Source organism: Amyelois transitella, chromosome 12 (assembly GCF_032362555.1).
Source record: "Amyelois transitella isolate CPQ chromosome 12, ilAmyTran1.1, whole genome shotgun sequence".
Taxonomy (NCBI): domain Eukaryota; kingdom Metazoa; phylum Arthropoda; class Insecta; order Lepidoptera; family Pyralidae; genus Amyelois; species Amyelois transitella.
In genome coordinates, this window is record NC_083515.1 from 9654037 (window position 1) to 9675969 (window position 21933).

Here is a 21933-nt window from a genome sequence, read left to right on the forward strand (position 1 = left end):
TTGCGTAAGCAACCTCCGATTTACGGTACAAAATGACAACGTAATATCTTAATGGGCAATGGAGATCATAAATTATATAATTTGGAACAAGCGGTATAGAGGGTGCCACTACAGGTGGGGCGACATGTGTACCAACTTTCACATTGATAGCAATAGTAATAGAGAAACGACGAAAAAATATACATCGAATCATATTCTTTTTGGTAGGTAATACACAATATTTCGCTGTCAGACCAGTATATAGTATTTAGTTTTAATTGTAATGTTTTGGTAAGTAGACTTAGAAAAAAATTAAAATTCAAAATTTTTATTCATTATTATGGGACACAATAATTGTTAATCTTTTGGTTTCACAAGATTGATTGTGAAAAGGTTAAACTTTTTTTTATTGTAAAACATGCTAAACATACGGCGAACGAAGTCGCGGGCAACCCGTGACTTCGTTCGCCGTAAAAGTTCACTTTCTCCTCCTTTTATCGCAATAAAAAGGATCGTAGGTTTTTCTTTCTGTTCCAATTCACCAAAATTGGTTCAGTGGTTGAATGAAAGCGTATCAGACAGACAGTTACTTTCGCATTTATAATGGATACTTGACTATGTAATGACAAGTTACAAAATACAAATTTTACGAATTAATAAGAATTATTTGTGCGAAAATACTATTTCTACAATTTTTCTACCGACAAGTCATAGGTATCACACTGACCAAAACGGATCGCTTCAAAGTTGGTCTAATGGGAATATTTGTTCATCTATTAGAATATTGGTCAATACCCCTTGACCGATACCTACCCTTAGAGTGTCACCTGGACAATTGTTTCAACAATTAATTAGGAGCGAAGTGGAACTTTTTATTGAGTGCACTTGAGGGAATTGGAAGCAATATGGTGTACGGTTACAGGCTGTCGTGTCTTGCAAGGGCGATTACACGCACCGTTTGATAGATAATTAGTTTTTTTTATTAACCCACGTCAAAAATAGGACTAAATATTTTACGTACTTATATCGTCTTAGTTTTTGAATTGAGTCCATTTTGAATTTTTTTATAGCGAATATACGGAGTAACCTACACATTGAATTGTATAAATGACAAGTCAAATGGCGCAACCTTTTGGTCCGACCACAAATGCACTTGGAAAAATCACGGAAAAAGAAGACATAAAGGTGACAAAAGAAGAGTTTCATTCAACGACGATAAATGAGGTACACGATTTCATTTGATTCAAATCAAACCAGTAACATCACGTAAAATGGACAATAAAGTTCAATATTTAATCACCAAATAAAAACCAAAACATTTCCGGCAATGTCATCTTTTTTCTAAAAAACTATAAAATTTTCCCGCGTTTTTACGTGGTTGCGTGGGCATCGTGGCGAAACGGCTAGTGCCAGGCGGTCCTTTCCCGACTCCCAATTCGATGCAGGGACCCTTGTTATTACTATTCTAATTTCAAAATTGATGAACGGCTATGGTTGTTTTTTTTTACTGCAGCTGTTTTATTGACAGCGTTGGAACATAGGGTTGAATTTTTATTTTATTCAGTGCTACAATAGGTGAACTTATACTTTTAGCCTTTCATCTGCGTTCTTTGCCTATAAATAGGTTCTAAACAAGCTTTACATGATCCTTAAACCCTCATTTTTATCGGTTCACACAAACTTAGGTAGTTCGAAGTATGTAAATTATCTACCAACTACATTATGTCAAAATTCGTATAAAAGAAAGGACTAGGGAAGTAGGCATTATTCTAAGGTATTTTTATAGATAAGAAAAACTTCCTAGCTGGGGGAGAATTTATACAAAAGCAGTGAAGGGTCGACCACCCCTTCCATAGTAGGTACCTGTTAGCAAGTTGACTCATTAATTCAAAGGTCGTTGGGCGATTTCGGTAAAAAAAAACATGTAGCGACTGAGCCTTTGTATTATTCATATACCTACATATATATAATAGTCTATAAATTAATATATCCGCCTTTTTTCTTTTTATTATTTTTGCAAATGTATTTGTCAATCTATTCAGAATGTCCGTAAGTAGTTGGTTCTTTTTCCAAATTAATTGAAGTTGCGCCAGACGTCTTGTACAAATAAAGGGGAGGTGGAAAAACATGGACTGTGTAAACTATCCCTTAGGAGTGCTTTGCGAACAAGTGCACTTGTTATTTTGTCTCTAAAATAAAATGCGTGGTGTTATTTTTAACTTGCGATCATGCTATTTGCAAACACTCTTGAGACTTTTGTATACGATAGTACACAACTAAGGTTAAAGAAACTTTTTAATTTTGAAATGCAAAATACCTACTTTATTAACAACGATATGAAGAAACCCATGAAGGGATTAGGTATATTTTATACCTACAGACCTACGATATTTTTTTAATAACTTAACAAAATACTAAAAATAATTTAGAAAACACATATTTTAAAGCCCGAATATAAGCTTTTAACCAATTTTAAAAAATCAGTAGCAGTTAATATCAATTTCGCAATATGAAAGTCCAGACAATGCGCAAAGCTAGCAAGAAATATCAAAGCTCATGGTTAACTCTGCAAGATCTTCGCACCCATCTCCGCCTATCAACCGCGGAAGCCCGCACTTCGATAAGCGTGTCTAATCGTCCGGAGCTATCGGCTCTTGTATGCGGGCCAGCTCCTTGCGGGCGGAAAAATATCGATCGCGTACAGCGTACAGAACAGGTGTGTCGGGACAAAGGGGGGCTCTGAGTCGGCCGACACCTGCCCAATAGGCTGGTGGCCGCCGCCACGCGCGCACATACGCAGCACCGCTCCGCGCCACCACCGCCACCCGTTCGACCCGTGGGTCGGCGTTGACCGCCACGACGTCACTGCGCCGATCGATTCGCGTCCGGCATCTTGGACGGCACCACTGACGCCGATAAGACCACCACTCTTTCTTTGGTAAGTTTGAAGTGTTACTGGTAATGGTGTGTATGTTAGTTAAGCTACTAGTTGCTTGGTGAGTTCGGGATGAGAGGCACAATTTGGACTTAGAGCAACTTTAACGTGTGAATTGAAGACATTAAAGTCGCGATGATCTCACTTTGTTCCATACTGCAGCAGCGGTTGACCCATTACTTCTTTAGATTATTTTTTAGGTGTTAAATATCTAGGACGACTAGTCCAAACTTAAGTTTTGGGCAATGATATCATTTCACCTCGACTAGTGAAAAAAATCGAACCGAACATGACATTAAAGTAATGAATCATAGAATCGTGACTCATCCGTTTCATCATAATTTTCAGGAGGTCGAGCTATGTAGAACAAGATGCATATTACTTCAGGACTATCCCCGGCGTCAGGCGAGATGCTGGATACCTCTACGTTAAACTTCTACGGCGATTCTGGTGATTGTGGCACCACATATTTCCAGATAGACCACGCTGTTCCGGAATCTTCTCACACAGTCGAAATAGAATACGTGTACGAACAACCCGAAACAAATGTTCAAAAAGTTGCAGATACAGTAAAAACTAAACCAGAAACTAACGCATCAAAGCCTAACGAAGTGGATAGTTTTACGAAAAAGATAAAAAGCAAGCACAAGCCTCAAGTAGTAGACGATACAGAGACGGACTTGACGAATTTAACATGGCTGCAAAATATAACGAACATTATGGCGCTACCACAATTTCCTATACCGCCGATGTCGCCAAACCCTCAAGTGAAGACGCAGCCGCCGAACACGAGGCTGCAGAAGTTTAACCAAACGATAGCTAAATGCCAAAGGGATTTCACGGAGAACAAAGAACAATACCAGAACGACAGCGAGAAGAAACCACCTTACTCGTATAGTACGTTAATTTGTATGGCAATGAGGTATAACAACGACAAGATGACACTCTCAGCGATCTACTCCTGGATACGCGATAACTTCAAATATTATAGGAACGCTGATCCCACTTGGCAGGTAAGTTATATTCAGTAGTACATACATGCATCATCATGACGCCTGATTCCCATTGGGGAATGCAGAGACAATGGATTGACTCTTGCTACGATATTTACAAACCACTCCCGCTTCCTCCGCACTCATTACTCTTTTCATGTATATGCGACGATTACGGGTACTCCTAACATATCCCTTTTTTAAAACATTCGAAATTTGGTCCTTAAAAGTTCGATAGGGCCGGCCCTGTCCCACTTTTACAGTCAGCTTTACCTTATTGAATAGTGAACGGGGTAGTCTTGATTATTTGATAAACGGCAAATCTAATACAAATGGGCGATAAGATAACAACTAATTGGCTATAGGGCGCGGATTGGAGTACCCAACCGAAACCGTTCAGGATAAGCAATCAGAATAAATAATGTGCGAAAATGATTACCGTTGCTTCTGTTTATTTTACTCGTATGAAAAAAATACTTTCTTTTTAAAGAAACATGCTTAAAGTAAAAGAGATTTTACGTTTTCATAAATTATTTTATTAAGTTTATTGATTTCCTACACAACAATAAATTTGATAAACCATACTAATAACCATAATACTTACATAGAAATAATAAACAAAATTTGATATATTTTTTTGTTTCAGAATTCCATTCGACACAACCTGTCGTTGAATAAAGTCTTTGTAAAAGTGGCGAGATCGAAACACGAGCCTGGCAAAGGAGGTTTTTGGAAGCTAGACCTCGCCCACTTGGAAGGAACTAAACGCATATCCAATAGACCTCACAAGAAAAAGAAACTTCCAGGCGAAACCAAGGATCCTAAATCATCTGAAGAGAGTGTCGCCGTCTCCAATATTCCACAAGTTGAATTCGTTGATGAAATGGCCGCAGATAACAATGCTGTGACACTACATCTTCCTGAATTTACACTGAACGGTATACAGCCTATTTCTGATATTGATTTGGAGACAAACATAGGTGCTAATGTGATTGTGGAGCCAGTGGCGCCCCCTCCGCTCATTCAAGAAGATGATTTATCCTCACTGCTCCTGAACCCTACAGATTGGGATGATTTGCAACTGGATATGCTCGATAACTATCTGGATTCATGTTTCAAGTAAGATCGTGTTAAGTTTGTTTTACTTTAAACCGATTAGGCTGATTTCTCATTTTGTATAGGTGTTGCCCGTTACAATTAAGTTTTATCAAGATATCTTTTGATTGACAAGAAGTAGGTGGCTTTTAGGACTTTATACTTTATAATACTGTAAAACTCGTCTAGTCAAGGCTCATGCGAAAGAGTGGCATTCTCTCTTGTAGAAGAAAATGTATATATAATATGTATTGATATAGTAATTGTAATTAGATTACGTAGTGGATCTTGCACAATTTATTTTATTTAGAAATGAAAAAAAGCTTGTGAATACACAAAGAGTATTAAATACTTCAAGCTCAAATCACTATTAAAATGGTTTTGCTCAAAATGAAAATTTCAGTATTAATGATAAATCATTTGAAACGGCAGTAATGTCAAAAGAAAATAAAGATAATATTTTACATTTTTATAAAGGTTTCATATGGGATGGTAATGAAGAAAAGAATTACTTTAAAATTACTTCATTACCTAAATTATACGGAGGTTTTAATAATAACATTACAAAAAAATACATATTTAACAAATTACGCTATGTTTCCGTCCGAAATAAAAATATTTAGCTTTAAATTTATTGAAAGAAATTGTATATTAATGGCTCTTATGACGTATTTACCGCTCAGTATTATTACAATATTTATGTATTAAAAGTTTTTTGTAGGTAACTAAGTGTGGCAATATGTGTTAAAAAAATATATATAAAAATTATTTACGTCGAATTATCAGGCATCCGTCCAGTATTAATAATTAGTGCATCTAATCAGTAGCTGCATTGTGGGTAAATTTTGCTCAGCACAAAGTGTCTTTTGTCTCAATTTAAATTTATATGTATATTTAACATTTTTTTAAATGTTTTTAGTGTAATGTGTATAACTTTTGCAAAAGCACAAAACTCGATTTAGAAAATCGTAAAAAATTATGTGTAGGCAAAATAAGTTAATGGTAAACAAATAAATCTTCCGTCCAAGAGTGTCTTGAAATTGAAACAAGCAATGGAGTAAGTAGTATGATAAAAATATAATTATTTGATAACATTCAAAGTATCTGCGTGTATTATGAAACCAAATTGCATGTAATAAGTAGCAATAATTGAGGATTGCAATGCATCTTTTAGTATATCAGTCTGTTAGGATTTCGTTACATGTTTTTGTTGTAATTTAATTTAATTAATTTAATTTAAATAATAAGTGATTCGTTATAGTTAAGTCAACATTAAATTAAAACTCTAGTCCTCAAGACTTTATAATTGAGTAAGGTTGTATGTAATAAATACAACAATAATACTTTTTATTATCAAAATCAGAATTAAATTATTAACTTTTTTTTATAACTTTTGGAATTAAAGCAAATTAAATAATCTATCTAAATGTATTGAATGTAATATCGCTGGTATGTACCTATTGATGTACGCGACTGTACCTACATAAAAAAGCTAATGTTAAAGTGGAGGTTTTTTTTACATTGAACGAAATTTTTTAATATAAAATATGTTCCATTTATTTTCAACTTATACGTAATTTTTTAGTTCTTACAACAAAAATATTGATTGGTGAATGATCTCAGCTCTTTTTTCCACAGTTTTTACTACCTACAATGAGTGATTTTAAAATTGTAAATATATACACGTGCATACGATTGTACTTATTTAGTGATTCATGAAATGGTTGTTTGAAAACAAGGCTCAAAAATGTCCTGTGCGCAATATTTCATGTTTAGAAGTGTCCTTACTACTTTCAATAAAGTGTTAAATAAGTACTTAATTGCGTTTTTATATTACTTACTGTCAAATTACAATACAACCAAAATGGATTAACGTGCTTCCTGATATCAGACCCCGTAAGCTTAAGATATGTTACGGCTTAAATAGGAAGACCTTTTCCTCTTCCTCGCGTTATGTCTCTGTCACGTCCTTACTTCTCTCTCTCTCTTCTACTCTGGAGGAGAGCTCGGAGTGCGCATATTAACACGTCCCTAGTCTTACCCAATCCAGTCAGGTTCCTAAATAAAGCGAGTCCCATCGAATCTCTGTAATCTTTGGCGACTTTAGATGTCACCGTCTTCCGCCATTAATTAATCACAGTGAATAATACGACAGGAAGTGGGAAAGCCTAGACGAACGTAAGTATATTGATCAAATTAAGGACGTCCTGGCAAAGGGTCAGGTCAAGAGTACCCGAATCCGCCGAGCTTGCATGAAGAGAGTTATGAATGTGGATAAAGCGAAGAAAGTATGCAGAGATCGTGGCAAGTGGAAAGATGTAGTCTCTGCCTACCCCTCTGGGAGAGAGGCGTGATTTTATGTATGTATGTATGAAATAATGCGACGCGCTGAGTCAATAGCAGCGTAGAGTCTTATAAACCTGACGGAAGATCTTCCCTTTGTGGCACGAAGCAGCCGCTCCCGGTACACTGGTAGACTATTGTTATCGAAGGGGAAATCCTTTATACGGACAACCTCCCGGGAGAGTATAGGGCTCCCGGCACCTAATGTTTCAGCTTACCCACTAAAACCCCTCCGTGTGCCCTTCTTGCCATTCTGAGGGCATCACGGGATCGCAGGCAATAAGATCATGGTAACAGATCGAGTTGCCTGAACGCGCATGTTTCCTCGCGATTTTTCGGACCGTTAGAGCAACGGTTATCTATATAATTAAAATAATGATCGAACTCTGAATAGAGTCAGGTTGCGTTAGGATTTTAGCCTGTGTGACAAATAAAAAAAGGGATTCACAAATAAAAAAAAAAGCTTACAAAAATTATATAATAAAAAATATTCTATGATTTGTACTTATTTTTATGTGCAACTAGTTTTACCCGCGGCTTCGCCCGCGTGGCATCCCATGGAAACAGTTTTTTCTCCATATTCGAATGGGATTGGGATAATTGGATTAGCTTTTTGTTATGCGAGTATAAGTTCAATGATTTTCTAAAAGAGACATTATACCGGTGACAAAAAAGGGGCTAACCCTCAATGAAATCTTTGTAAATATACCCATGTAAGTTAGTATTCCATAAAACAACGAAACTTAATTAAATACCAGTGGTTTCTCTTTAAATTTAACAATAAAATCAAAATAAGTATTAATTTTGTACTTAAATAATAAAAAGAAAGAATTACAACAACACATTGTACCTACTAACAATCACCTTAACACTAATATCACAATTCACTTGAAAATACAAATTTTAAACAGAAGCTCATCAAGATAATCCTTCTTATTACAAACATGCTCAGGACGCGGCAACTTTGACTTTGATAAAAAATTCGCTTCAAAAAACACACTGGCCATCATAGCTATTGCAGCATTAATATTACCACTAGGTAGCGTCGGCAAAACAGAACCATCAGCAACATACAAACTACTGATTCCAAAAACTTGAAATGAAGTATCCACAACACTGTCTTCTGCCGACAAACCCATAGCACAAGTACCTACAGGATGGTAGCTCGTTAAGGTCAAATGGCGAATGTAACATTCCCAATACTGATCTGAAAATATTAAGTACCTCTCACAGCCGGGAAAAGGCATAGGGTTAATGTAAGCCCCAATTTTCCTCATAGCATGAGTATCAATAAAATTAACAATTAATTTGAGACCTCTTATCAACGTATCAACATCGTTCCTTTTCGATAAATACTTTGGATCAATCAGAGGTGCTGATTTAGGATCTTTATTTCTTATTCTAACATCACCTTTACTTTTCGGATGCAATATCAATGGCAGTATAGTCGCTGTGTGCTTCTCAAACGACTTTGCAAAATAATTGTACCACGTCAAGTCGCTTATAGCTAAACTTGTTCTCAAGCGAGTGCCTCTATCTGAAGATATTCCTACTGGTAACACCATGAATTGAAGATCGGGTGTGGATTCATTTTTAGTGGAAATAAAACCAACAACTTCACATCCGGGTGTTGTGAAAGGTCCTTTACCGTGTACAAAATATTGTGTGGCGTAATACACGTTCAACATATCTATAGCGCTAATTGAGAGAGACTTGTTAAACATGATCAGATCTAATCCTGTGCCTATATGATCTTGCAAATTTTTACCCACTGGTAAATCTTTCACAACACGAATATCTAGAGGTTTTAATAATTCCGATGGACCAATACCAGAGAGCTGTAGGATTTTTGGAGTATTTAATGACCCTGCTGATAGAATAACACCTTTCCTTGCATATATATTTTTCTCTTTATCCGATACAATAACACTAACACCATAAGCCTTATTATTCGTAACTAAAACTTTTTGGACTAGAGCATCAATTTTGATATATTTAGAATCTAAACTATTACTAGCTGACCATCTTTTGCCATTCTTTTGAGACACTTTACTTTTCCTGAAACCCTGTTCAAATTCAACGTTGATAGTGTGGTAACCTAATTCCTCGGCAGCTTCCAATATAGCATCAGCAAGTTCGCTTTGAAATCGAATTTCGTCTAGATTCAAAATATTATCTTCGACGAATTCAAAATGTCTGCGGATGAATTCCTCGTCGTATTCGCCGTGAAACCAGTCGAGATAGTGGGATATGTTACCTCGCACATGTATCATGTTGTTCAGCTTGGACGAACCACCAATTATTTTCCCTTGAAACAGCTGACATTTCTGAAACAATCAAATAGTTGTTTATGTAATAATAGCAAACAATATGGTTAACTATACATATTGCAGATAAAGGACATTTTTTACTTGACTTGTTAATGATATTTTTTTCAATTAATGCAATTTTTTCTTTCGTCCCAGCATTTTTCCTAATCAAAATCGAAAATTTGTATCAATTCAAATTTTAAAAACTAATAAAGTACCGTTTGTAAACAATAAACAAAATTGTAATTGTGTAAGGGTATTTTAGATTTTTAAAGTTGAAATTTTAAAGAATTACATAAACCGTTTTTAGGTGAGTATCCACTTTTCTGCTAGCTAACTTAAAATTAAGCTTTATGAAAAGATGGAAGTTCCTAAAATGAAATGCAGTAATGTGTGCGTATTTGAATACCTTTCTGCTCGCACTACTATTTATATCTTTTGTACCCGCACAATTACTCCACACCTCAAAGCTTATACAAGATGTCTCCGCCTCATTCCATCCAAGCTCGTTCACCAGGTACCTTAATGTAGCAGGATAGACCCTTAAGGCATGATAGAACCCCTTTTATAAGTATTCCAATAGCTCGCAAGTTTATATTGCTTGCATTGGTAAAAGGTAAAGAATTATGACAAATAATGTCACATTTGCACATAGACATATACATAGTGTGAAAAAAAAAACACCCACCCATTATATATTCCATCTAAAATCCACTATACAATCCAATAGACTGTACCTTATTTTCCATAGCATAACATGCATTCTCCTGTGGCACAGTCTCATATTGCCAATCATACACAGAGCCATGCAGCAGTGGCCCAAGAACTGGTACATCAAAAAGGAAGTTGCTGCTACCTCCCGCTTCTAGAACCACGAAGGTGTGGTTCGTTTCGCTCACAAGCCTTTGGGCTATCACGGATCCTGCCGTTCCTGAACCAACTAAAATGGAAATGAAAGAAAGAAATTATTTAAGTATAAAAAAGTTAATAAATTCATACTGGTCAAATCACATAGATTGAGTTAATTGATAAAAATGTAAGTTGACAGTATTAACTTAAAAATGACACCTGCAGAAGTTCCAAGACTATGGAGAAAATAATCTTTAGGGTACCAAGGTAAAACTTTGGTAAGTACTTTTGGGTACCAATACCATTAATTATTATTTAAAAAGAAAATTAACATTAGTGAATAATTTTTTTTCTTAGCAAATGCCATTACCCGGTATTATTTAGTCTCGAAACGGTTTAAACGTATTAAATTTAAGTGTGTTTACCGATAATATAGTCGTATTCCTCTTCAACACTTTGATTGTATGAAGTCCATAGTAAATCACCATGATAAATAACATACATGAATATTGTAAACGAATTGATGCAGACGCTAAGTAAGAAAAATTGGAAACAATGAACAAGTGCCATTGTTATTTATTTAATATCTGCATTGAATATAAGAAATCGAATAACAACCCATAACTGAGGTTATGTTTACATTTGATAACAAGTTTACTGTTTAGTGACATTGACAAGTACTTCATGTCGAATGTTGACGTTTTTATCTTTAGGTTGCAGAATCACAGGTACAGCAGAGCTTACTTATACAGCTTATATTTCACAGATCATCCAATTCAAATAACAAATCATGATCATCATGAATATCGAGAGCCTATTTTAACCGTTATATATTTTCAGAGAAAAAAGATCGGCAGCTGTAGGTACCTATTATTCTTTCTGTAATATTTTTAAAAGACAAATCAAAGAATACAAATACTACGAGAGGAACGGTGTAATGAATGCATGCATTGCGTGATTTGTATCTATGTAAGACGACTTTAGGGGTTTATATCAGCTAAAATTTAAAAGTACCTATAAGGATTTTCGTTCTTAAAATATAATAAACCATTTACTTTGTATGGTGATAAAATTTTTATTTACATAAATAAACTATACAAAATAAACAATTTCTTAAACATTTAATATTTGCGGTTTCAATCTTAGCCTATCAATGGTTTCCTGCGGTAAGCAATATGTAGGATTTACTAGTTTAATGCTTGTGTTGCCTAGTAAAGAAAGGCCTGCCAAGCCAAATAAGGTATGGAATGGGTCGGGGATGTCCCCGGGCCGGTCGCTGAATCCACCCGTTTCTGCGTCCTGGCAGGCTAGGATGAATTGTTCTAGATTTTTCTTGTCCACCCAGTGTATCCTGTTTAACATTGAGAGGGATGACATCACCCACCTGAAAAAAATATTATCAATTCAATACGGGTTAGGTTCTCCTTCAAACGAGGTCAGTCAGACGGGAGTAGCTTTGTGTAAAAACCTGACCCCCCAAGTCCAGGTCACAAGGTTTACCCGGGGTTTCTCTTCAGAGTGGTGAGGATGGAACCGGGACTAAAACCAGGAGAAAGAGCAGGAGTGGGTAAGTCAAGTAATTATACAAACAGACTCTTTTCATAGAGGAGAACATAAAGTATGTACTTCTTATCTTAATTGTCTGATACTGTAATAATATTACTAAATATTTACTAATATAAGGAGGTATAAAGCCACCCAATCATGTATTTCTCACAGTTTCTCAGGTATGTAAAAGTCACACATAGACCATTTCTCACCAGGAATAACAGAGATCCGGCAGTTTCTCCGGTCGGCCGTTGAGACCACCGCTCGGGAGTTGACGCTCGCACAGCCACCAGGCGAGGTCATCGCCGCGGAGAGCGTCCATGCGGTTGCAAATTGACAGGGTGCCCACACAGCAGTAGATAAGACCTGCATTTAAATACACAATTAAATATTTTAACAACTGATGACTATTTATTTAAATTGTATTCAGCCTTAAAGCTACAACAGCGGGGCTAGTATGGCGCGCGTGACGCTGTTTATATCGCGCGATAAACTATCGCCGCCAAAAATAACACACAGATAATATTCTTTCTTTTCTCTGTAATTTTATACATACATACATACATATGATCACGTCTATATCCCTTGCGGGGTAGACAGAGCCAACAGTCTTGAAAAGACTGAATGGCCACGTTCAGCTATTTGGCTTAATGATAGAACCGAGATTCAAATAGTGACAGGTTGCTAGCCCATCGCCTAAAAGAGGAGTCCTAAGTTTATAAGCCTATCCCTTAGTCGCCTTTTACGACATCCATGGGAAAGAGATGGAGTGGTCCTATTCTTTTTTGCAATAGTGCCGGGAACCACACGGCACATAATTTTATATATATATGTATATGCTTGGTATGTTGGTACTAGTGATGTTCCGCATATCCGTATCCGTATCCGCGGATATCCTAGGGACAATTAAGATCCGTATTCGTATCTGTATCCGTTATTTTTCTCACGGATATTTTACGGATCTTTTATATTATTAATTTTATTTAGGTAGAATTAAAAAAACGATTAAATTCCACAAACCAATAAAATTATAATTTATAGCATAACTTTAATAACTATATGATGAGAAAACCAAAAATAAACTCTAATTGAATGACTGTTCTAATAAAGAAAATTAATACTGCTTGCTATATGAAGTGTAAATATTGGCATGTGAAATTAGTGATGTCGCCAAAAACTAATGCCCGCTGAATAGGTATTTCTGAACTTGCCTGCATGACTCTCAGAGCCAGGTTTTGACCCGAAACCTCCATCGAAATTCATACAACTCAGAACAAATTCAACAGCTTTATTCACATTGATTGCTTCCATACGCTGTAGAAGGGACAGGCACATAACCGCGCAGAACGAGAACCGAGTGTCCACCTCGCCCCATTTGTCTCCTGTTAAAGTAAAGGGTAGGTTACACACTAGGAAATGTGATTAAGCTGGCTTAGGCCTAGTTTATACAGTGTAAGTTAGTTTAACAGTCAGCCTGTCGAAAATATATCTTAAGTCACATAGGTACTATTTAACCTATAGGTATGTTATAATTTACAGACTTACACACAAAAAAAAATATTTTCTCCCCAAGTTAATTTGTAGATTTCACTTGCTTTTATAAGTCCCACATTCAGTTTTTAGAGGAAAAATACTTGGAAGTGAACTAATAAATTATTCTAAAAAAGATAAATTACAAGAGACTAATGTCTCTCCTTGAGAAATAAATAAAAAGTCAGGTTTACCAAAAAAGCTGCCATCTCCTTGTTGAAGTGATGACACAAATCTAACAATGCCTTCAACGTCAACAGCATCCAAGCGGTCATACATTGCCAGCACCTATAAATAAATATAAATATACATACATATAGTCACGTCTATATCCCTTGCGGGGTAGGCAGAGCCAACAGAAAATCCAAGACTGATAGGCTACCTTCGGCTTTTTGTTTTTTGATACACATTGCTAGCCGGTTACCTACAATAGGAATCCCAAGTTTATTAGCCTATCCCTCACTCGCCTTTTACAACAACCCTGGGGAAGAGGTGGAGTGATTCTATTCCTTCTTTCCGGAAACCAGATGATTTAAATATATATGGGACAAATTAGACAGATTGAGTAAGTCTTGAATTAAGTTCATGACTAGTGTTACTTACGACATACAATATAAATATTTATAGATAAACATCCATGACCCAGATCAATCAGAGAAAGTTTTTTGTCATCATGCCCTGCTTGCAAAATGGTATGGACACCCTTTAAAGGGCGAGGAAAATGATGATTATAGTTAGTAGTCTCACCTGAACAGCACTGAGCGTGTACAGCATGTGAGGGTCATGTCCGATGCTGGCGGAGATTCCCCCACTCTCACTATCCTGACACGATGTGATGAATTCTATTATTTCTTCTTTTTGCATTCTAGAAACATTCAGAAGTATAATTACCATTACCTGATTATGGCAATAGGTAGGCCTCAATCTCCACCCTAGAGAACATTATTTGAAGTAGATATGAGGTGAATTGTAATTTTCTGATTGAAAACACAAAAACAGACAAGTATTGCTTCAGTTCCAAAAAAGTATACTGTGTTTACCAAGATGGAAACAAAAACTTTTGGATCCATACCTTGACGATTGTCCCATTAGTTCCATCGCTGTTAAACTCCAGTATATTCCAGACATCCTCAGATATTCAGTCATACAAAATTCATAGTCATCTTTGTTTAGTCCATACTGTGCTAAGTAGTCAGAGTGTTTTTGCAAAAGTAATGTTTTCGGCCTATCCTCTTTGAGGACGACATCTTTAGTATTGAAAGACATTATATTGATGATTTATTGTTGAATCTAGTGAATATATTTTGATTAATTTATTGTAAATAAATACCAAAATCTCATTCATAAAACAGAATTATTAACCACTGTTGCCAACTGCCTGTTTAAAAAGTGCGTTAGATAGAACCCAAAAAACGTGAGATTGTCATGATTTTGAAGAGAGTGCTTGTAAATATTTTATTACATTTATAACAATATCGGCCAGCCAGAAAAGGGTTTAAATTATTAATTTTAGAAATACTTTGTCACTGACCTTTTTTATGATTGCCTATTCCATAGTTTTAAATAAACTATGGAATAGGCAATCATAAAAAATCATAGTCAAGTCATAAATTTAAACACGGAAAAAAGTGTCCAGCGCATTACCCCGAATTTTATCCGCTGACATAGCTTAAAAATGCTAGTTTAAGCATTGATAGCATTAAGTTGGCAACATTGATATTTATACGAATTGACATTAGATAATGTTTGCCAATGACTTTGATATTTTTTAAAGAATGCATTAACACTTTGCGGCGCGGAACTGTTATAGCAGTACTCGCTAAAATTCGAAAATTGACAGTACGGCATATGCCATCTCTAAAAAAGATGGTATATACGGAGCTACGGTGATAACCGAGCCATGCCTATGGAATCATCGTATAGGCCAAGATTTACTGGCAATCTGTGATCTACTCAACTTTCGCTACCGTCAAATTTTAGTATTAAAAAAAATACTCAAAACATACCTAAACGCAAACATCGGAGTGTCATACACGTGACAGTACGGCGTTGTGTTTATATAGGGAATCCAGTCAGGCTATAGCCGTAGTTGTTCGAGGTAGAGTACAATATTTGTACTATTATAACAATACGGTTATTTCCGTGATGAAATTTGTATGGAATTTTTGGCGTTATTTCATGAAATTGTTAGAATAGAATAGATTTATTTTCAAAATTGGATACAAGGTATCACTTATTGACGTCACATCACTTAAATCTAATTATAACTACTACTGCTTCCAAAGCGCATGTGTAGAAGAAGCGGCGGAACAAACTACACTGCAGCATTTTCATCGGACGTCAATGTACAAATATAGATCTCTTAAATCTAAATCATGGACGAATACACATTGTCTACATTAAAAAACATGAATGAATGTAGATTTTTTGCAGATTAAAAAACATGAATGATGTAAAAAACGTGAATGAATGTAGTTAAGTCGAGCTTCCGCGTCGCAAAGTGTTAATTGGTAGGAAACTGTAACAATGTAAAATGTTAACAAGGTTCAAAAGATAGATATATTTAATTTTTGTGTTTCTTTATCATTACTAACAACTTTTAAATAGTTAATAATTAATTACTAGAAAGACCATTTTTTTCTTCTTTATTTTGATGTTAATCTCGGTTACATCACATTCTCACCTCTCTGGAAAGTAGCCCGGAGTGCGCCTTTGAATATGTTAAATAATAATTTTCTTAATCTTTTCAGTAGAAACCTAACCCATTCTAAGTAGTATTTACAGTTACGTACCTAAACGTTTCTTTACATTTGCTTGATGATCAATTAGGTCTTCAAAGTCAAATTTAAAATTTTTATTCATTATTATTAAGAAGCGATATAACAAACTGCACGGCAGCAGTTTCTTCAATACTTAATAATAGAAATTTGGACGTGAGAATGACTTAAAACTAAAGTACATAATATCTACTATAAAACTAAAGTCCTACATAAGTAACTCAGAAAAGAATCATTCGTACAAACATAATGTAGGTGTCTGAAACTTCACAAGAAAATGAAACATTCACACGTGTTGGGATAAAAATATCAAACCCAATAAAAACTTTTTCCACTTGCACCAACTTTGTGTTATAGGGAAAATTCAAATTCTGTTTACCAATGGTGACAATAAATAAACACTTACCCTTGCAATATTTATTTACCTGTTTATCCCACTCGCTTCGTAATATTACGGCTATTCGTTGCGTAGTTGGTAGATTGTTATCCGTGGGTGAAACCTTAGTTTGTCAATATTTTTACAACCCTTTTTTTACGGCTCTGTCTGGGAAAATAACTTAGGTTAGTTGGGCTAAATATTTACGTAGGTATTTATGGCACAGCGTCGGCGGACTCGTATAAGTACCTAAGTACGTTATAACATACCATTTTAGGTACCTATCGAAGTATTTAGAGTTTGATTTGAACTCCACTGCGGCAATTTATCAAATACACAGCTAGGTGCCCGCGACTTCGTCCGCGTGGATTAGTTATTATGGGCATCATTGGAGCCCTGAAGGATGAATAATTTTCCCCGCTTTTTTCACATTTTCCATTATTTCTTTGCTCCTTATAGGTAGTTGCAGCGTGATGTTATATAGCCTAAAGCCTTCCTCGATAAATATTCTATTCGACGCAGTAGTTCCTGAGATAAGCGCGTTCAAACAAACAAACTCTTCAGCTTTATAATATTAGTATAGATTTTTTTAGAGTTGCGTACGCAAGTAAATCAATTTGAAATCTGATCAACATAACATTGATAACACTCGTAAATTTTTATGGTTTGAGAAATGTGAAAGAAAACATCGTTATACTTCTTCTGCTTTAGTTGTTCTTTTCAATTGTTATTTATCTACTGTACCTAATTAAGCTTAGGTAAAGGGCGAAAAATTCAAGGAAAAAATACTGTTATAATAAAATATGTAAGGAAACCTAGGTTAACCTAACCTAACTTAAAAATTTATCATACGAACCAATGACATAGACTGAGCCGGCCAATCAGAGATATTCATGTTGTCATAAACGTATCATGTTAACGTTTATGAATAAAGATAGAGCATGGGTGCTATAATAATTGTTCTAATGCGTTGATCCCTTGAAACGCAGTGACAATTCACCCGCTAATCTCTAAATGCGAGGGTTAATCCCACGCAAAATATGAGCGATGTTTGGCGATTATGGGAAAGACATAAACTGTCCTCAATTAAAGAAAAATATAAATATATACGGGACAAATTACACTGATTGAGTTAGCCTCGAAGTAAGTTCGAGACTTGTGTTACGAGATACTAACTCAACGATACTATATTTATAATAAATACTTATATAGATAAACATCCAAGACCCAGGACAATTAGAGAAAGTTCGTTTCTCATCATGATTGATCATTGCCCTGGCCGGGATTCGAACCCAGGACCTCCGATGTCACAGATGGATTTTCAGGAAGGATTAGAGGAATCATGTGCTGAAATCCCGGTTATTGACTGTGGCTACAACGTTGACTTTTATTACAAACATACAGTGTCTCTATCCCTTGCGGGGTAGACAGAGCCAATAGTCTTAAAAGGACTGATAGGCCACGTTCAGGTGTTTGCCTTAATGTTAGAATTGAGATTTAAATAGTGACAGATTGCTAGCCTGTCGACTAAAAGAAGAATCCCAAGTTTCAAGAGTTTTATTGGTCGATAGATACCTACAGGATTTTTAAAAAATTATTTTCTGACAAGGATTTGTGTGAAGTTCAGTCAATCAATTTTCTCAGAAATTTACCTCCATAAAGTGTTGCCGGAAAGGTTAAAAATAATTTTCTTAAAATTTTCCAAAGTAGTTAATAAGATTCCATTGATATAAACCACCTCGCTTAACGTCGACTTCCAATCTTGTGAAGTGACCATCCGGTCATTATAAAAACGTGTAGGTATGTTTGTGAGTGGCCATGAAGTTGATAAATGATAAGAGAGGAATACATACAACCATATATCCAATCACCTTTCCATCTCATAGGGGGTAGACAAAGCCAACAGTCTCGCAAAGTCTGTACGGCTCATCGATGGAATTGAGATTCAAATAGTGACATGTTGTTAGCCCATCGCCTAAAACAATCACAAGTTTATTAGCTTATCCCTTAGTCGGCTTAAAGAAATTAATGTAAAGAAAAACATAACCTCTATCTTGCTGTTAGAGGTTATTAAACATCAATTCAATAACCCGCTTACCAGCCCCTTCATTTTGTCAGACAGATTATGCACATCGATTTTCTTTGAATGCACAGCGGTTCAACGGACGATCAAAGAGTAGGTATTTTTATATCATTTGCATTGTATGCTATTGACTTTGAGAGAAAAGCCCTGGAAATCTGAATAATTGATTAACGTTGCCGTGTGGTTCCCGGCACCAATACAAAAAAGAATAGGACCACTCCATCTCTTTCCCATGGATGTCGTAAAAGGCGACTAAGGGATAGGCTTACAAACTTGGGATTCTTTTCTAGGCGATGGGCTAGCAACCTGTCACTATTTGAATCTCAATTCTATCATTAAGCCAAATAGCTGAACGTGGCCATTCAGTCTTTTCAAGACTGTTGGCTCTGTCTACCCCGCAAGGGATATAGACGTGACCATATGTATGTATGTATGTTGATTAACGTTGTAAGAGCGTCGGTGGTCGAATCGGTAAGATGCGTAGAAAGGCACAGGTTCTAATCCCGCCTCGGCCATGAACCGCAAGAACTATTTTAAAGTTATGTACATTAGTTTAATTTCTAACCAATGCTCTTACGGTGAGGGAAAACATCATGAGAAAACCAGTACATTCAGGCAACTGGATGTGTAACAATGATAGATCCAATATCTTTTAGGTTAACCTGAAGAAGGTTGTGGAGGTCAAACGGAAGTCGCTTCGTGTAAAAATCTGACACACCCAATCCAGGATCCATGGTCAAAGGCATACCCCGGGGTCCTCTCCAGAGTAGTGAGGATGTAACCAGGACTAAAACAAGGAGGTGTTGTGAGTAGAAAACTAGACAGATATTCATTGTTTAAATCGGGGTTGCCCTGGCGATAGGTCAGGTCAGGCGATAGCTGAACGTGGCCATTCAGTCTTTTCAAGACTGTTGACTCTGGCTACCCCGCAAGGGATATAGACGTGACCATATGTATGTAATGTAAAAGGTGTTCGGTTTGATGTAAATATGTTTGCAGGTTTCGGATCTCTAGGTAATTAGGACATCGCAGCTGGAGTCAACACAGAATGTTTTCTCTTCCTACAAGATGGCGTTAGGAGAATTGTTTTTAGGAAACATACAAATATACATCAGGTCGTATTCCCGCAGGGGTAAGCTGAATCTTTCAGTCCTGTATTCAGTCTGCAGTCATTATATTTTTTTGGTTGGAGTCCCTTTTTATTATACTTAGTCATTGTACTTATCGATATAATTTATGAGCACGACGACTCTGTAACTTGAAAAATTCAACTGAAATTCAACAATTCACTAGCTAATCTAGTTATAATATTATCTTTAGACAGAGACTGGTTTGAGTTACACTTTAAAACATTCAAACCTTTCAGTTGGATTAAAAAGGGTTTGTCATGTGTATTAGTGTTTTTTTGTTAAAAAGAAAAAGTCACTGGATTAATCGCGCGATAGTATTCAAACTTGTACATTTACCAAATAGCTGAACGTGGCCATTCAGGCTTTTCAAGATTGTTGGCTCTGTCTACTACTATATGTATGTATGTACATTTTGGACGGCATACGCTATTTCAATTACCTCGTATGATAAAAACTAGAGTATGCCCGCGATGCCATCCACATAAAACGAAAAGTGCCATTGATTTCCGTTTTCGCGGAAATAACGGGGAATCCTTTCTTAGTGCAGCCCAAGTTTCAAATCTCTAGACCCAGCGGTTTGAGCTGGAAATTGAATACATATGTAAGTGTTCTTATCTCGCGCTCTCATAAGAAAGAAAGAAAGAAAAATCTTTATTTGGCGCAATATGTTAACATTACATTTTCATTCATAAACCTAGAAATAAAAAAAAAAATACATGATGCGACCAAAAGGGTTTCCACTCAGCATATGCATGTGTATGATGATACAATGCGCTGATTTTCAGTGGAACCTAGTAGGTACGGAGGCTTTGCCATTCAATATGAAGGATACATATTAAAAATATCAACACAAAATAATAATAAGACAGCAGTGCTAGGGAGTTTATGTATGTTGAGTATGAGCGTGAGTGTAACTATGTTCTTATTGTCGCAGCAAAGTAGACAAAAGGTAGGCAGAAAGAAACAAAATAAGTTTGTTTTCCTTTCACGCGTTATCTACTGAACCGAACTTCTTCAAATTTTGCGTATAGTATATTTAAGAGTCTGGAGGACATAGGGTTTTACCGTTAAAAACTATAGCTCCCGTGGAATTGGCGAAAACCCTGTATTCTTTTGAAGGAGGGGCCAAATTCGCGTGGGTAAAAGCAATTATATCATTAAGCCAAACAGCTAAGCGTGGCCTAGAAGTATTTTCAAGACGGTTGGCCCTGTCTACCTCACAAGGGCTACATACATGATTATATGTACATACATACATATGGTCACGTCTATATCCATTTTGCGGGGTAGACAGAGCCAACAGTCTTGAAAAGACTGAATGGCCACGTTCAGCTATTTGGCTTAATGATAGAATTGAGATTCAAATAGTGACAGGCTAGCCCATCGCTTAAAAAAGAATCCCAAGTTTGTAAGCCTATCCCTTAGTCGCCTTTTACGATATCCATGGGAAAAAGATGGAGTGGTACTATTTCTTTTTGTATTGGTGCCGGGAATCACACGGCAATACAATATTATACGTATTTATGTAAAAGCAATTTTTTATATTTAAAAGATAGGTACGTAAGTAGATTTTTTTTATGAACAGAAAAAGATAGGGAAGTATACCTAAGTAGATAGTTTTGTGTTACATGTTGTTTTACAATTTAGATAACGTATCAACAGGAGTCAATAAACATTTATTAGTTGACCGATTGATAACATTTACTACTTCGTACTTAGGCTGTGTGTACACCGTAAATCTCCACTTCTGATATATCCATCTCTTTCACACTACTTACGGACCTATCTTTTAAATATAAAAAAATAGCTTTTACATAAATACATATATTATTGTATTGCCGTGTGGTTCCCGGCACCAATACAAAAAAGAATAGGACCACTCCATCTTTTTCCCATAAATATCGTAAAATACGACTAAGGGATAGGCTGATAAACTTGGGATTCTTCTTTAAAGCGATGGGTTAGCTGTCACTATTTGAATCGCAAT

At 36.0% G+C, this 21933-nt stretch overlaps 3 protein-coding genes across 3 annotated transcripts; 1 reads left to right on the forward strand and 2 right to left on the reverse strand.

Annotated features, from left to right (window-relative positions):
- Positions 1–2721: 2721 nt before the first annotated feature.
- LOC106142429 (forkhead box protein J1-B) lies at positions 2722–6783 on the forward strand. The gene is made up of 3 exons (XM_013344177.2): positions 2722–2917; positions 3263–3927; positions 4553–6783. Exons 2-3 carry the CDS (start codon positions 3286–3288, stop codon positions 5027–5029), a joined length of 1119 nt encoding a protein of 372 aa, XP_013199631.2. The 5' UTR covers positions 2722–2917; positions 3263–3285; the 3' UTR covers positions 5030–6783.
- Positions 6784–7850: 1067 nt separating this feature from the next.
- LOC106142407 (glucose dehydrogenase [FAD, quinone]) lies at positions 7851–11154 on the reverse strand. The gene is made up of 3 exons (XM_013344155.2): positions 10928–11154; positions 10391–10593; positions 7851–9671 (listed from the first exon to the last, which is right to left on the reverse strand). Exons 1-3 carry the CDS (start codon positions 11070–11072, stop codon positions 8229–8231), a joined length of 1791 nt encoding a protein of 596 aa, XP_013199609.2. The 5' UTR covers positions 11073–11154; the 3' UTR covers positions 7851–8228.
- A 417-nt stretch (positions 11155–11571) lies between these two features.
- On the reverse strand, positions 11572–14952 carry LOC106142417 (geranylgeranyl transferase type-2 subunit beta). The gene is made up of 6 exons (XM_013344165.2): positions 14653–14952; positions 14328–14445; positions 13775–13868; positions 13262–13432; positions 12263–12416; positions 11572–11886 (listed from the first exon to the last, which is right to left on the reverse strand). Exons 1-6 carry the CDS (start codon positions 14844–14846, stop codon positions 11616–11618), a joined length of 1002 nt encoding a protein of 333 aa, XP_013199619.1. The 5' UTR covers positions 14847–14952; the 3' UTR covers positions 11572–11615.
- Positions 14953–21933: the final 6981 nt, after the last annotated feature.